Here is a 17,140-nt window from a genome sequence, read left to right as displayed (position 1 = left end):
CAGTCCGTTTGCACTTTGGCTCCCGGCCGTGAAACCAACTGTAAAAAGTTAAAAATTTGGGGGGGGGGGGGGCATGCAAATTCCACTTCTTGCCGAAAGAAAATCAGAATAAAAGCTTTGTTTTACCATTACAGCTAGAAGCAAGAGAGTAAATTTAGCCTCCCAAACCCAACTCCTCACCACTTTCAGCCAATCATACGAGCTCCACCGTCCATATTCTTCTACCTCACTGTTCCTTTTATTTTATTATTGTTATTTTCTTGGAATCATGTGTCTGAATTTGTTAGAATATGGTGAGTGATCAGTGATTGTGGGGGCTGGGCCGGATTCGTCGCTGGAGGAAGTAAGGATTTTAGGGTTTGTTTAGGTTTTTTCATGGAGAATATTGAGACGTTGTTGGCTGCGGTAGCTCAGACTCAGGGCTTCGATGATGATGATGAGCCTGTTGCTTCTGCTGCAGTGGAGGCAGGTTTGGAGGATTCCGAGTCTTCACCGGTGATTCGGGGAGAAATCAGTGGGTTACAGCTGACTGGAGAGGTTTCTGGTGATGCTCGGCCGTCTTCAGTGGTGGATGCGCCTCCTCCAGCTCAGAATCCGGCACTTTCGGCGGTGGGACATGTGATCGGCGCCGGAGAGAGGCGGAAGAGAGGACGGCCGCCAAAGGGGCAGCTAGCGGCGAAGCCTCCGCCACCGAAGCGGAAAAAACCGGAGGATGAGGATGAGGATGTTTGCTTCATTTGCTTTGATGGGGGTTCTCTGGTACTTTGCGATCGCAAGTGAGTTTACTTCTGTGGGCGGCTTCAATTTTCAAGTTTGATCAGGATTTAATTTGTTACGAGTTCTTTTCTTCCTTCTCTTTAAGGATATTGTTTCTTCGCTGTCGTCTAGGATGGGGTTGAAGGAAGTCTTCTTAGAATGTTATCTTCGTAGTTTCTTTGGGTAGTGTATTGAATTTATCTGGCAAATGCTTAGGGGCTGTCCGAAGGCTTACCATCCGGCGTGTATTAAGCGGGATGATGCATATTTCAAATCAAAAGCAAAGTGGACTTGCGGTAAGTTTCACTTTGCATTTGTAAGATATCAAAATTTGTAATGTCCCTTTCTTGAATTAATTTAAGTCACTTCCTGTTTGTTTCTTATGGTGGAAATTTAGTCTCAAATATTTGGAGCCATTCCATGATTTGCAAACTATTCTTGGGGAACAAATCTAGTAGAGATGTTTCAGATGTTCATTAATTTTTGTCGCATGCATAAGGCTTTAAATTTTGTTAATGTCTTGCCAAATATGCATTTATTGTAGTGATAACCTGTTTTGTTTGATTGCTTTGCCAGCATGGCATTCTCTATTCCCCCCTATTTTGGGCTCATTCTCTTCTGTCATTTGATAGGCTTGTAGCCATGCATGCAAGTTTTTTCATTACATAAATGTTGCCCTCATTGAGACTGAAGTAGTTGATGTCGAGCAGTTACCTGATGCAGTGCTAGCATGCTGCCTATTTATGTTACTTCTTGCTGCTATTGCTTTCAGGTTGGCACATATGTAGTGTATGTCGGAAAGCTTCTCATTATATGTGCTACACTTGCACCTATTCATTGTGCAAGGGATGCAGAAAAGATGCAGATTACTTGTGTATTAGAGGAAACAAAGGTTTTTGCTCAACGTGCATGAAAACTATCATGCTGATTGAAAATAAAGACCAAGCAAACGAGTTGGTATGCAAATTTGATTCTTGAAATGTTGCTGAATTGAAACAATTGCTTTCCGAAACTATCTGGCTGTTTTCATGTTTAACCTGCTGTTAAGATAACATTTAACCATTCATTTATAGTGATTATAAAGATTTTTCTTTAATCCTTTATGAGGAAGGGGAGGGACTTGTTTTTGTTCATCTACTGACGTTTTTTTAACTCTACTCTTAAATGAATTTTAATGTTGCAGCTGAAGATCTGGTCAATCAGGAAATTAGTATTTATTGGGACTTTTATTGTTTTTCCTTTTCCTTGTTTCTGCATATGCATGTTAACTATTCCAAAGGTATAAGTAGCTTTTAAGATGTTAAATTTGTTCAAAGTCCAGATAATAAATATAATTTTCTAGTTAGGATCAAATGGCTGTTAACCACCAAGGTTAATTAAGTCTGAAATTGTAGTTTGTTTTCAGAATTGTTTATTGAATTTAAAGCAAAATCATCTCCAACTATCTTTTTGAATGATCCGGGCATTTAATTGGTCATTATTTGCATTCATCCTAGATAAACAAATAACTTGAGAATTCTTCCTTACAATTTCTGTGGTGAGAGAAAAAGCACATGTGGAGGCGTCTTTGCTTTAAACCAATTACAATGATCTATTTGTCCTTAACTTGTCCACAGTTTGAGACATGTCTTTACATGCACATTAAGAGGCTTGGTTGAGTAAATTACAGCCTTTTGAACAGCTATCATGTTGGAAGTTTTATAAAATTAAAATGGATGAATCTGATCACCATAGATCGACATACTTGAAGGAAATAATTTGATGATTGATATAATCTGGGGGCTTATCAGAGATGAATTTTGCTTGTGGGAAATTCATGCCAGTGGTAATGAAAATCTGGTCTTATAGTTAAAGCATGCTATTCGTACGGAAAAGAAATCAAAGGAAGAGTATGTTTCTGATTTGAATGTGGTTCAAATTAAGTTGTTACTTCAAATCATTTGGCAGGAGTTGCATTAAATACCATTTATTTTTCTGAAGTTCTTCCCATGGAAATTATAAAGGGACCCACTCTATTGGTAAACATGTAAAGGAGAAAGGAGCATACATCTTTCACTGCCCAATTCTTTTTTGGGCGTGTCTTGTCAAATATTTATTGTCTAAGTCTGTCTTGTTTCTTACTATAGCCTTCATATCATCTGGCTTCATCCAAAGATAACAGAGAAGCTTCTCAGGGAGCAGTGATTATCTTGACATTGGCATGCAGTAGACTAGCCATATTTTATGTTGCTGAAGTTAATTTGAATTTTCTCCTTATTTGGAGCCTATTGTGTTTTCTCCAAATGATGTGAACAGAGAACAAGAAAATAGACATTTATCATGAAGGTTCTGACCATTAGGACCAGTTCTCTTGTTAAAATGAATAAAATCTAACCCTTTGAGCTGGAAGTCTTTGGTACCATTTTTAGATCATAGTAACTCTTTCTTGTTTTAATCAGAATGTGGATGGAAATTGTATTCTGGCATGAAATATCACTTTGTTGCCTTCGAATATGTAAACAATTTGTAACTTATGCTGACAGTCTGGGTTTATTTGTGCAGGTTCAAGTAGATTTTGATGACAAAAGTAGCTGGGAGTATCTCTTCAAGGTGTACTGGGTATGCTTGAAAGAGAAGCTCTCATTGACACTGAGTGAGCTCACTCAAGCTAAAAAACCCTGGAAAGATGTGGCTGCAGTAGCTTGCAAGCCCCATTTAAGTGACGTGCTTCATACTGCAGTTGATGGAAAAATTTCTATTTCATACAGGAGTACCGAAAATCTGGAGTTGAATAAGCCAAATGTAGAGATTAATTTGCTGCAAAGTGATGGGTTAGGGAGAGCAGTATCAAGCATTGATAACCATGTGCCAAAACTAAATAGGGACAAGGTGGAAGATGAGCCAAGTCATAGCATAGATACAGTAAAACAGAAAATGGATGAAGCCAGTGATGAGCCAAGTATTAGTGAAGCCACTGATGAGCAAGGCATTAAGGAAACCACTTACAAGCCAAGCATTGAGAAAAATCAAGACTATTCAACCATTGTCAAAGACAGCGACAAGCCATGTATCTGCAAAGTTACAAATAGAAAAGAGCCAGACAAGCCATCAATTGACTGTATTACTGAATGGGCATCTAAGGACCTATTGGAGTTTGTTGCACACATGAAGAATGGTGATACATCAGCTATATCTCATTTTGATGTCCAAACACTTTTGTTTGAATACATAAATACAAACAACCTTTGGGATCCTCATAGGAAGAGTCAAATCATATGTGATCGAAGGCTCAAAAGTTTATTTGGAAAGCCATGTGTAGGTCATATTGAAATGTTAAAGCTTCTCAAGTATCACTTTCTCATAAAGGAGGATTCTCAGAAGAATTCTTTTATTCCAGCTGGATTTGTTGGTTATGTTGCAACTGACATGGAAGTTGATGGAAATGTTTATGAGTCGTCGATGCCAAGTATCAGTAGAAAGCCAAAAACGCGTAAAAAGAGTGAAGAGAGAGTCCCCCAGAATGATTTAAATGAATATGCTGCAATTGATGTCCATAACGTTAATTTGCTCTATTTGAGACGTAACCTGATGGAGCATCTTATTGAGGATAAGAACTTCAATGATAAGGTCATTGGGTCGATTGTGAGAATCAAAATATCAAGCATCGATCAAATGCCAGATGTTTACCGGCTTGTTGAAGTTGTAGGTATAGTGCATACATTTGTCAAATGTCATGCTTTAGCTTCTTCCTTCTGTTCCTTTATACGTAGCTTTAACTTCTGATGCGCAGATCAAATAGTTCCTTAATTTTCCTTACTTAATTCATTTTTTTATCTGTTATTCAGGGATTAGTAAGGTGGCTGAGCCCTATAAAATTGGCGACCGGACAGCAGATTTCATGCTTGAAGTTTTAAACTTAGACAAGAAAGAGGTTGTATCAATTGATGCCATTTCAAATCAAGAGTTTACTGAGGTAATAAAGACAAGAAGTCATCAGATTTGCAACTTATATCTGTTGCTTTTGGTGACTCTAATAGAAAGTAACTTTACTTTCATGTGATATTATTTAATATGTAAGCAAAACTAGTATGTAATCTTAAGTAGTAGTCATAATAGTACAATATCTTGTTGGTGCCTTTCTAAACTCTGAAATAATTTGATTGTTATTTGTAATGCATGTGTGATATTCTGTGCTATTGACGCAACCGCGGGATGCATTTATTTGATCTTTGGTATTGCACAACTTTGTTATTTTTTTATTTTTTTGAGAGCACTTGTGACTTATAGCATTATTTACTGACTGATGAGTTTAAGACTGAGATTAGTATCTTACTTCAGAAATAACTTAATTCTTTTGTTGCAAAAGGTAATTGCATCATCAAGATCATGTGTTCAAAATTCAAAGTCAAGTCAATTTGTGTATGATTTTCCCATTTATATATATGTAATAGGTATGAATATATGACAGGTGAAATTGAGTTTGCCATCACAATATTATGATATAAAATGCCTGTATGGAGTCTTTTATCATATCGGTCATGAGGATACATGTACTAGCAAAAGAAATCCACTATGCAATGCTATCTCAACTTGATTGCACAACTGATGCACATCTTATCTATTTTTTTGAACACTCCTTGTGGTTGTCTAATAGTTTATTTTGAAATTCAGGATGAATGCAGACGATTACGTCAAAGCATTAGATGCGGACTTGTGAAATGGTTCACTGTCGTAAGTCCTTTTGTGCATTATTTCAGAATTTGAGAACTAAGATATCATTGTATGACTTGTTTGCGCTTGGTTGCAGGGCGAGGTACAAAAGAAAGCTATGGCACTCCAACCAATCAGGATCAACAATGTAAGTTATTAGTTCTTTTTATGCATGAATTAAATTTAGTATTAGGCACCATCAGGTATTTCTTTCAAGATCCCAGTTCTGCAGGCCCCTACAGAAGCAAGAGGAAACGATACTTAATGACCTCCATTATTTTTCAACTCTCGAGTTCCTTAGATGTGATTTTTATAGTTCTGTGTCTGATGTCTATTATTCTAAATATAGTGGCTGGAGGCAGAGATACTGCAGCTAAATCATCTCCAGGATCGAGCTAGCGAGAAGGGGCGTGAGAAAGAATATCCTTTAGTTTATAACTATCTCATTTATTGAATCACATGGAAATATTTGATGCCCCAAGTTTACAAAAGGAAACATAGTGCTTTTACCTGGATAGCTAAAAGTCATTTCTTGTACATAAACATTCATTCTCTAGATTCAAATTTGAACCTGCTCATTAGCTTCATTTATGTGAAAATGTACACCACATAGAATATATTCTCTATGACTTCTAGACTTGCTGCATGGTTACCTCCTATTCTTCAATTTAAGAATAAAGTTGGAATTGATATTTTGGACTATTGAAGTCAGATTGAACAAGGAGCGGCAATGGAAGTTACTATTCAATTTCAAGTTCATCTGTATGATGTGTCATGAGCCAAGTACATTTTTGGAGTCCTCTTAAATCATTACATGACATTCTATCTTCACTATTTTATATTGCATTTTTCAACTTGTGATGTTTGTCGACCGTTTGTACGACGAATGCTAAAAAAAACAAAAAAAAAAAAGGGTTACGTATTGAGTTGAACATCAATGTCGGTAGGCACTACACTACCTTTGTCATTTTTAGCTTTTATTACTCTGACTCGAGTATAATTTCAAAGATTATGTATTAATGATGAGCAAATCATATGCCATAATTTAATTATTAAAATGAATTAATAGGAATTCATGGGAAGTGGTCTGACGATGAATCTTCATATGGCTGGGGTCAATTTCTTAACAATGAACTCGTTTTTACTGTGCTTAAGATGATGATGGTCCATAACTAACTTTGGTCATTCTGAAAGTCTCTGTATTTTTCAATCTGGCACTTTATCCAGAACTTCCAAGCATATTTGCTGCAATTCAAAGTGTAGGAGATCTCTTGGTGGATATTGCCCTTCTTTGTGCTCCATAAGGAATTTCCAAACAAGAAATGTTTAGGTGCTTCTTTATTCCTCTCCAACTCACATGGTATGACAATGGACTTTGCACATGTTTCTTGGAGGTCCTTGACACTTTTCACGCTTAGAGAATATGCAGACAAATTACAGCTGCTAAAATCACCTGAGGAGCACCAGCGCAGACTTTCTGAAGTACCAGAAATACATGCTGATCGAAAAATGAGTCCAGATTATGAATCAGAAGAAGATGTCAGAAGTGGTGAGAACAGTACAAAAGGTACCTATATCATGGGACTTTGCAGTCCTGGAAATGTCTTTCTATGAGTTGTTGCATTTGCTAATACCTTCATTAGTTAGGACTTTTAGTGATTTTGCACTTATTATGGAGCAGAATATGTGAGGCCAAGCTACTCAGGATTTGCTAGAGACGAAAGGAAGCCTATTTCTCCTAATAAAAAAGGTGACATTCAACAAAACAAATAGAGTAGATAGGTTGGTGGTAAATTGATTTCATGCCAATTTTATCACCGGTATTTATATTATTATTTTCCTCAGGTAAAGAAGAGCAATACATCCATATGCACAGTAGACTGATAGAGAAAACAGATGCTAATGGATCAAATAGTTCAGACAAACACATGGATCAAGCCAGCACTAACTTAGCAATTGATGGAAGGAATGATCAAGCCATGCAAAGGTCTGGACTAGAGACTACAACTGCAACTGCAACTGCCTGCGTGGGAAACTCTCCACTTTCTAATAATATTGAAACTGAGAATTTGTGGCACTATCGTGATCCTAATGGTAAGATTCAAGGACCATTTTCCATGATGCAGCTGCGGAAATGGAGAACGACTGGACTATTTCCACCTGATATGAGGATATGGACAAATCATGAGCAATATGACTCATTACTTCTGACTGATGCGCTGGATGGGCTATTCCATAGAACATCAGAGTTGTCGCATAAACCTTCTTCAGGGTCACAGGAACAAGGGGCTAGTGCGGGTACGAGCAGGACCAGTGGAGATAGTAAACAAACAGAGGCAGCCTGGTCTAATAATCCGAGCGTTTTTTCTGACCATAATATTGGACTTATGAGGGCAGATGAGTCTGGCTCCTCCTGGCCACGCTGCTGGGATTTGCTTAAGGATGATAATTCTAGCGCTGACAATGTCCAAGTACGTAATCTGCTTCCTTCATCAAGCTCAGAGACGGATCTGGCTCTGCCTGATCTAGGCCAAGAGAGTGATGAGGTCAACCATGCTTCACAAGATGGAGAAAAGAGTTCAAGTGGGCTGACTGCAAGCCGGATGACTAGTGAACATAAATTTCAAAATCAATCTAATGATGAGGAGCGAGTAGGCCTATCTTCTGAAGACAAATTAAGATTGTTAAATATTAATTTGAGCTCAAATGATATGGAATCTGAGTCTGCTCCTGCACCTGTATCAAAGTCATTTGATTCAAGTAACCAAGCTGTGAAAGTAGATGTCTTGGATCTTTCTAGTCCTACCCCAAGGACTGCTGAAAATGAGCAATCTGTCTCTTTGGATGTTCAAAACTCTGGTTTTCTGGAGCTGCTGAGGCCTACTCCAAGATCTAACAATGAAGATCAGCAAGGTCAGGCAACTGAGACCAAGCAATCTGGGGTAACAAATTTTCCTATGCAAAATTCAGGACCAAGCTGGAGCACTGCTTCTAGTCTAATGGTGGGTCGCGTGCAAATTCATGAAGTAGCTGATGAATGGTGTGGATATTCCCTTGGACCTGCAAAACCATCTGCCCAGGAATGGGATTCTGGTCTTGTCTCTGCATCTTCATCCAAGCCTCCTGAAGTTTCAACTGAGAATGTTGCTACCTCAATTTCAGATAGTCACAACCTTACTCATGCTTCTCCATCCCATCCTGCATCAAATATACCAAATTGGCTGGCAATTCTAAACGAGCCAATTGAGTTTGATGCTCTGGGTGAGGAATCAGTATCAGATTTGTTGGCCGAAGTTGATGCAATGGAATCGCAAGGGGCCTTGCCTTCACCTACTTCGGCTATGAAGTTTGCTAGGGAGTTGATGGAGGACTGTAAAGATGATTGCTTTAGTACAATTGAGGATTTCAGCCATACACATGATCTTCGAAAAAGTGATGCCTTGAGCTCCACTGAGCAGATACAATTGACTTCCCAGTCCTCAGTGCCGTGCAAACCCGTTGAGCCATCTCCAATAGATGCTTTTGATTCATTTAAGAGGTCAAGTGTACATTCATCTGCAAGTAGTGAGGGAGAAACTAATGCACCTGTTTGTTCGGGGGATGCTGGTTCAGAGTTTCATCCTGCTGCACCAAACAAAAGTCAGGAAATGGTTGGGACAACGCTGGCTCCTGCCACTGGCTCAGATATTACGGACCCTGGCTGGGGAAATGTGCATGGCAACATTAATCTTGTGACGGTTCAGGGTAATGTAAATCTTGTCTTTGGAGGACCTGCTCAGGGAATGGCAAACCTCGGTTGGGGCTCAAACCCTGGGACAGCCTGGGTGAACCCAAACATAAATTGTAGCCCGATAAATGGGAGTCTACCATGGGATGGCCAACGCAAATATGGTGGCGAAAGGTTTACTAGCCCTAGAGAGCGGGGTTATCAAGGTAGTGACTCAGGATTTGGGAGGGGCAGGCCCTCATGGAGTCGGCAACCATATGGTGGTGGAGGATATTCCAGGCCTCTCCCGAAAGGGCAGCGAGTATGTAAATTCTTTGAAAGTGGTCACTGCAAAAAGGGAGCATACTGCGATTACCTACACCCATAACGGCTTAGTCACCCAGCAATCCATTGCAGATAATTTTTTGTATAATTAAATGTTACAGTAAACTTTGTGGGTGTAGATTTGTAGTACGCATCCACTTAACCTAAGGATCATGAGCCGCGTAGTGAGTAATTCAAATATATATTAGTAACTCTTGTAGGTCTATTTTAAAAACAAACATGTTATTCGTTTTGTGTATTTCATCTGCCACTGTACTTTTTCCCGCAAAGGCAATGAAGTTCTTCCATCTCAACTGAGGTCTGCAGATTTGCACTTGATGAGGTTTCTTGTGATGGTATAAAGCTCTTGTGGTAGTAGATCTCTGCTTTCCTCTAATTCTCTTTCCAAATGCTGAAGGGCGCAGGGCAATCAACGGTCTACCAGTACGGTGAGACTCTTTGTAACCATTGTTATTAGGCAGGTAGAGAGTAGCTAACTGCACTTCTCTACACTGATTAGTGATTACCTGTTTGTACCTTGTATGAGTTTCATATAACTTACTGAACAGAGAATCTGAAAGGCCTAAGCATTGCTGAGCCTGAGATAATAGTAGTGCGAAGATATAGTGGAAGAAATGCAACCTTTCTGCAGATATTGAAGCCATCAAGAGTGTGGGAGGGTTTTGGGGTGTTTGTGGAGAAGTGTTGTTAACTAGCTGCTGATGATTGGAAATAGTGGTTGTTTTTTGCTGTATAGAGTAGTGTGTTTTGAGGTCTACTCTTTTTTGGCCATCAAGTATGTAAACTAGGTGTATGAAAGTAGCGATCTCAGTACATTCGATGTGTGTATGTTTAATTTTTTTTAGGGGTTAATTCACTTGGACCTTCCTTAAAAATGGAAATTACATTTTTACCCAAAAAAGTTTCAAATTTATACTTACACTCCCTAAAAAAAAGCATTGTTTCCACCTGACTCTTTTTATTATGGTTTGGAAAAGAAATGTTAATGTTAATAAAAAATCACATAAATTTTAATTTTACTGGTTATTAAACATTTTTATGTAATAATTTTATACTTGTAAGGAAAGAAAATATAATGATGTGTTGTTCATTACACTTCCTGTAGTTGTTTGGCCTGTAGTGGGTATGTTGCTCATTGCTTTAGGTTAACTTCACACCCCCTCTCTCTCTCTCTCTATATATATATATATATTATATTTTTTTCTTTATAAATATAAAATATATATAAATATTAAATGTGACTAAATTTGTTGGTATTAACAAAAAAAATTGAATGAAAATGGATATATACTCTTAATTGACTTTATTATTGACTTGTTTTTTCTAATAAAACCACTCTTATAACAGTGAAATATGCCTCATCACATGCATTAACGTGTGAAGACATATGGGTCTAATTTGATCATAAAAATATTTATTTGACTTGTAATAAATCAATAATAAGTCAATTGAAGGTAAATATAATTTTTTTCTAATTTTTTGTTAATATACTACTTTTATAACAGTGAAAGATGCCTCATCACATGCATTAACGTGTGAAGACATATGGGTCTAATTTGATCATAAAAATATTTATTTGACTTGTAATAAATCAATAATAAGTCAATTGAAGGTAAATATAATTTTTTTCTAATTTTTTGTTAATATCAGTAAATGTTGTAATTTTGACTAACGAATAAAGTTATTTATTAGATAAAAATAAATTTTAGAAATATTAGAAATAATTTTTCAAATTATAAAAAATCTATGTATATTTACACTAAATCTAAAGATAGGGGAATGTAATCGTTAAAAACACATTTGAGAGAGTGGTGTGATATTACGAGTGACATTTAATATAATTTTTAAAATTACAATATAAAAAATATATAATTACATCAAATGTTAGAGAGGAGAGTGTAATAATTATTCCTAAAAAGGAAAATGCATATTCCAACATCACATGTACGAACAAAGAACACATCACATGTATTGCTATACGACGCCGTAGTGCTGCCTTAATTCCTTCAACAGTTCAACTGTCGAAGAGCAAAGGGAAAGGCGAGAATGAAAAACAAGAACGAAGACTGAAAGAGCCGCCCGTCCGAGTAAAATTTTTCAGCGGAGTACCATATATCTAATATTTGATAAATTGCCCGAGTGATTTCATTTCTGGGATGCAAATATAATTCATGCTTTTGCTGATTTTGAGCTAGAAATAAGGAGCGGAAGAAGGGGGATGTCGTCATCTTCGTCGACGTTGACGTCGACGCAGAAGTACGCTGCCGGAGCACTGTTCGCTCTGGCCCTACACCAGGCTCAGCTCCACCAGATTCACCCTTTGGGGTTTCCCTCCCACGACGACGACGACGGCAGCGACCCGCCGGAGGAACGCGTCAGCACTAGCAGTAGTTCTGATTTTGTGTCTGATGACCCCCAGCTGTGGGTTCACCAGTCCGCCGGCCTTCTTCGGCCCGTCTTCAAGTACCAAACATTCTTCTTTGTTTTTGTGTATTTATGCAAGTATATGCGGAAATAGGTGACTTTTGGTATGTAATTATAGGTTTCTAGAAATTGATAGCAGAGCTTGGGGGGCGCTGGAGGAAACTGTGGCGTACTCACCAGCCAAGCATCATGTTGGAGCTGTTAGTTCTTTTCTTTCTTACATATTGTCTTCTCATTTAATTTCTATCTGAAGGTTTTGATCTTACTAGTTTGTTTTTCCGCCTCAAGAGCCTGTTCTTCAGAAAATAGGTGTGGTAATGCGCAGATTTACATTTTGGAGTAAAAGCAATGGATTATTTCGATTTGGCAGAAAATGGGCTATGCCAAATGTGGTTGAGTTAGTTGCAAACTTAATCCTAGGAAATATTTCATTAATCGATGTCGAACTTTGTTGTTTCAAGATTTTTGTATCATATAAATATACATAGAACTCGTTGGGTTGTAAGTGAAGTTCATGTTACTATTTAAGGGAATCGGAATACCGATCTTGTTCTTGCTGATTGTGTATTCTTAGTCAGCAGTGCATCTTTATTTTAAGCATGCCAGAATTTCAGATAGAGCAATCCAAGTTTGCCTAACAAAGTTCACGGCATTTTATTTTTAGTATTTTACTTTTGGGAAGTGTACTTTTTTCTGAAGGTCATCCTATTTCACAAGCCTGGGACCATCATTCTTTTGTGATAAATTTATGCTCTGCATGGCATCATCCATAATATCTCAATATTTGTAAAAGTCCTCTTGGTGTGGTGTTAGAAACTTGAGTGTATGGCTTGCTATGTGCATTAGGAATCCATAGCTGCTGAGGTTACTGTCGAACTTATATAGTTTATCAAGTGCCGAGGATATGTAGCAGCATGAATGGATATGATATCTAATGATGAAACCATTGCTCTATTATCAGTTTCTAAGGTTACTCTCTGAGGAAAGTGGCAACATATCTGAAGAAATTGTTGATAAGGAACTGGCTTTAGCAGCTGCTATAGATGCTATGTGTTTGAGCATGGAAAAGAGCCCTGATGATTATAAGTCCAAAAAGGAAAAGCAGCGTGAATATGAAAATGCTTGCAGGGAGAAGTTCGCACCTCCCGATAAGAAGCTAGAGTCAGAACCTAGAGAGGGTAATACACCTAGTGATCGTCGGCAGGAAATAAATGCTATTACATCTATTGTAGAGGAAGCCCCTGCAGAATCCATGAAAGAGTCTGCTGGAAAACCACTGGAAGAGGTAACAATGCTTAGTTACCCAAGGAAACTGACAGTGCTATATGAACTTCTTTCAGCTTGTCTAGCTGATACCCCTGAAGACAATAAGAAATTCACCAGGGGAAGAAAGGGCTATGATGCCAGGCATCGTGTGGCATTGAGGTTGCTAGCTACCTGGTTCGATGTCAAGTGGAAAAAAATGGTATGTTTTCACGCTTGCGCGCATGTTTGATGTGTTTAGCTTTATTCCATTAATCTATTTTAAGTCTGTCTTTGGGACTTTTTGTGGGATATTGTTATATGTTAAACTGTTAACGGATGGATTTCGCAGTGCTTTGCACTATCCCTTATGGATTAGCCAAGGAATGCATGTGTAGTAATAGCAACTTACGGCTGAAGAGTAAAGAGAAGATGTTAACTGTGTGCCTCATATTGTTCTCATTGTTGGAGATGTTAGTGATTCTCTGGAACTATTTGGTATTTGGTTCCGTCCAAGTTAAATTGAACTGCATATGTGCAATTAAATCTTTGAAACACAAAGCAAAGAAATACATTTAGGTCACTATAATCCGTAAAAACTGCTATCAGGCTGATAAAATTGCCTAAAAGCTTACTCAGATTGGAGAAGAAATATCTCATGCAGATACTGGATACATATGAGTAAATCTTGGTTATTCTTTACCCTATGTTTTTTTACGTATAAGGATGTTTATGCAGTTGAATTTAAGTGTAGGAATATTTTATTCTTTTCTTAAGTTCCCTGGTCATTCTTCTGGGAGGAAATCAAGAATTGATATTGAATTGACAGCTCTTCCTAAGGAAAGTGTGTCCTGTTATTGATGTTTTCCCTTAATATTCTAAGAGCGAAATACGTGAGGAAATTAGGCTGTTACATCTCATAGTTCCATCTCAGAAATATGCTTGTCTTGGTCTTTGAGTTCTCATTTTATCACCCATCTCAGAGAATGTTCACATTGACGCACACTCAAATTAAATCTTTTGACTTCACGCTAAGTCATGTCTACTCCTCTTAGCTCCAAGCTTTATCATCAGATGCTGTTGACAGATCTTTGCTTTTTTAACTGCCTGTCTTTTATACTGATATGACTTTGGATCCTTTCACATGTTTGCTATTATTTCATAATGAAAAAAGAAATGATCTTTTTGCAGGAAGCCATTGAAACCATGATTGCTTGTTCTGTGATGGCTCTTCTAAAAGTGGACTCATCGAAAGAAGTAGCCGGTTCACCAGAAAGCTCATGGGCTAAATTGAAACGTGGAGGTATCATTGGTGCTGCTGCTTTAACTGGAGGAGCCTTGATGGCAATCACTGGAGGTATGTCATACTCTATCTTTCTTATTGTTTTGCATTTCCAGGTGACCAGCAAGCTTCTCAAATTTTTTCCGTAAGTTGTAAGTTTTGGTTGTGGGTTTGTTTACATCATATTTGAACAGGTTTAGCTGCTCCTGCAATTGCTGCTGGATTCGGTGCTTTAGCACCTACATTGGGGACTATTATCCCTGTTATTGGAGCAAGTGGGTTTGCTGCTGTTGCTACTGCTGCTGGAAGTGTTGCAGGTTCTGTCGCAGTTGCAGCTTCATTGGGTGGTAGGTACAGGATGCAGTTTAATTTATTTAACTACATTCAGCCACAGCAATGGAGTTTCTTTCTGAGTTAGACCTTTCTAGGGTGCATTTGCTTCTTCAATCCTTGCTTGCTTCAGGGGAGCAATTTGAATGGGCTCTCTACATTAGAAAATGATTGCATATATACTATTTTGTTATCCATCTATATCTTGTTAACTTTTAATTGAACCAGCTGCTGGAGCTGGACTTACAGGGAGCAAAATGGCTAGGAGAATTGGAGAAGTTGATGAATTTGAGTTCAAAGCAATAGGGGAAAACCATAACCAAGGAGTGAGGTTTTAGCTTTGTGTAAATTAGAAAGTAAAGAAAAGCTTTGGATATATTTTCATGCCTTATCTTCCTTTTGTCTTGTTAATGTGAATGGGTCATTGCTGCTGAGCTTATAGCAATGCATTAACTGTTTTCTTTACCTTGTTATGTTGCTGAAATGTGTCTATGTGCCTTTGCGTCCGTTTCCTCTTTGTGGTTTCTTGTCAGCGATTAGGGGTTGAGATTTCAGTATCTGGATTTGTTTTTGAGGAAGAAGACTTTGTAAGACCTTGGGAGGGGCAACATGATAACTTGGAAAGGTAACCACCTTGTTCCTGTACTTTCATTCTCATAAGTGATGTAGAGTCTCATCTTATACTTTTCCTTATTTAGATTTCACCTTGCAGTAGTGGTTGAGTATAACAAATTTGACATGCCTATATTTCCTTTATCTTCAACAAAGTTCTAGAAGTTACTACATTGGTTGGGTCCTGTCCTGATAAAGAAATTGAATAACTTGGCAAAAAACCAATAAACACCAAATTCAGCGTTTCACAAGTCAGTCTTCTCACAGCATGGATGGTATAAGTTTACAATGTTCACCTAACATGTTTCATGATGTTGACATTCCTTTTTTAACTTGTAATCTTTTTAAGGTATGTACTGCAGTGGGAGTCCAAGCATCTGATCGCTGTAAGCACCGCTATTCAAGACTATCTTACTTCAAGTAAAGGATTTTTTCATGCAGCTGAATATGAAGCATTATTAGCTATATTCCCTGGAGATTGCCCAATAAAATAAACATGGTTACTTCTTGCTGCAGGAATTGCCATGGAATTGATGAAACAAGGTGCTATGATGACTGTACTAAGCAGTCTTTTGACGGCACTGGCCTGGCCAGCAACGTTGCTTGTTGTTACGGATTTTATTGACAGCAAATGGTCAATTGCCTTGAACAGGTTTTCCTTCTTACTTTACTGTCAGGAAGGTACTTATGAATTATGATGGAAGGGGGAGAAACTACAGACTAATATTTATATTACCTGATTTGTCACAGTAAGAAAAGAAGGCTGGAAAGATTTTCAGATATCCTCTAGCTGGGTTACTTTTGATACCAAGATTGAAGTTATATGTTGGGAAACAAGTCTCGCCAAAATAATTTTCTTTATTAATTTTCCTTTCCCTTTATTTATTTTACTTTTATTGTTTGCTGGTTGGGGGCTTGAGATTCTATTAGCTGGATGTGTGTAAATTTTAGCATTTGACGGAGTCGTAGATAGGTTCCAGCTTGCTATTTTGTCTAAATACTTCATTCACGGTTGTCCTTTCTCTTCTAACATTATTTTTCTTGTTTGAAAAACTCTGACCTGCTGCCATATTTTGTAGGTCTGATAAAGCAGGGAAGCTTCTTGCTGAAGTATTACTGAAAGGATTGCAAGGGCAGAGGTAGACCAACTGAAAAAGAAACCACAAATAATTGTTACTCAACTCCATTCCAATAGATTGAGGTTCCACAGATATTCCATTTAAATTAACGGTCATCCTCAAATTTCCAGGCCCGTGACACTTGTAGGTTTCTCTCTTGGAGCAAGGGTGATCTTCAGGTGCCTCCAGATTTTGTCTGAAAGTGAAGCTAATGGTAAGCGTTCTCTCACAGTGTAGGACTGCAGGGGAAAGTAAAGATGACCATCAGAGATTGCTTGCGGCATTGTTCTTATGTGAAGTTTGCATTCTTTTATTTCGATATTGATTCAGTGAATGTAACTCAACCTTATGAGTACGATCCTCTGCTAACTTTGGATTCTCAGTCAGATACAACTTAGTTTCCAACTGTACATTCCAATATCCAAAATGCTGTTCTTGCCGCTTTGCAGATCAGACTTTTCTAATATATTTCCCAACTCTACTATTTCGGTCCCTGGGACAAATTTGACTTTTGTTTTTCTCTTCTTGACTGATTTACTCTAAATGACAACCCCGACCATCAAACTACTGGCAGCGTGTGTTTAATTTTGTCTAATGTTTCAGATTTGGTCATTCTTCCTTTGGCGATTGGGATTT

At 37.9% G+C, this 17,140-nt stretch overlaps 2 protein-coding genes across 5 annotated transcripts in view; both read left to right on the top strand.

Moving 5' to 3' along the window:
- LOC105171110 (zinc finger CCCH domain-containing protein 44-like) lies at positions 152–10,311 on the top strand (the record flags this gene model as incomplete). 2 transcript variants are annotated; one of them, XM_011092132.2, is given in 11 exon segments in its annotated part: positions 152–776; positions 973–1,052; positions 1,529–1,713; positions 3,298–4,441; positions 4,581–4,708; positions 5,407–5,466; positions 5,543–5,593; positions 5,795–5,865; positions 6,858–7,012; positions 7,127–7,195; positions 7,291–10,311. In XM_011092132.2, coding segments are annotated over 11 exon segments (4,593 nt in total). In that variant the 3' UTR covers positions 9,540–10,311.
- Positions 11,424–17,140, top strand: part of LOC105171106 (transmembrane and coiled-coil domain-containing protein 4-like) — a 7,191-nt gene continuing 1,474 nt past the window's right edge. Inside the window, exons 1-12 of one of the 3 annotated variants that reach the window (XM_011092122.2) lie at positions 11,424–11,583; positions 11,692–11,959; positions 12,039–12,120; positions 12,882–13,385; positions 14,354–14,519; positions 14,639–14,791; positions 15,003–15,100; positions 15,308–15,399; positions 15,736–15,806; positions 15,903–16,038; positions 16,466–16,525; positions 16,636–16,718. In XM_011092122.2, coding sequence (XP_011090424.1) covers positions 11,715–11,959; positions 12,039–12,120; positions 12,882–13,385; positions 14,354–14,519; positions 14,639–14,791; positions 15,003–15,100; positions 15,308–15,399; positions 15,736–15,806; positions 15,903–16,038; positions 16,466–16,525; positions 16,636–16,718 — 1,690 coding nt within the window. In that variant the 5' untranslated portion in view covers positions 11,424–11,583; positions 11,692–11,714. Of the gene's footprint in view, positions 11,960–12,038; positions 12,121–12,881; positions 13,386–14,353; positions 14,520–14,638; positions 14,792–15,002; positions 15,101–15,307; positions 15,400–15,735; positions 15,807–15,902; positions 16,039–16,465; positions 16,526–16,635; positions 16,719–17,140 lie in introns of all 3 variants that reach the window. The other 2 variants (XM_011092123.2, XR_002287805.1) reach the window with 2 other exon arrangements.

The sequence above is a fragment of the Sesamum indicum genome, linkage group LG9 (assembly GCF_000512975.1).
Source record: "Sesamum indicum cultivar Zhongzhi No. 13 linkage group LG9, S_indicum_v1.0, whole genome shotgun sequence".
NCBI lineage: Eukaryota > Viridiplantae > Streptophyta > Magnoliopsida > Lamiales > Pedaliaceae > Sesamum > Sesamum indicum.
The sequence above is the reverse complement of the archived record's forward strand: the minus strand, read 5'-3'. Positions and strand labels throughout refer to the sequence as shown.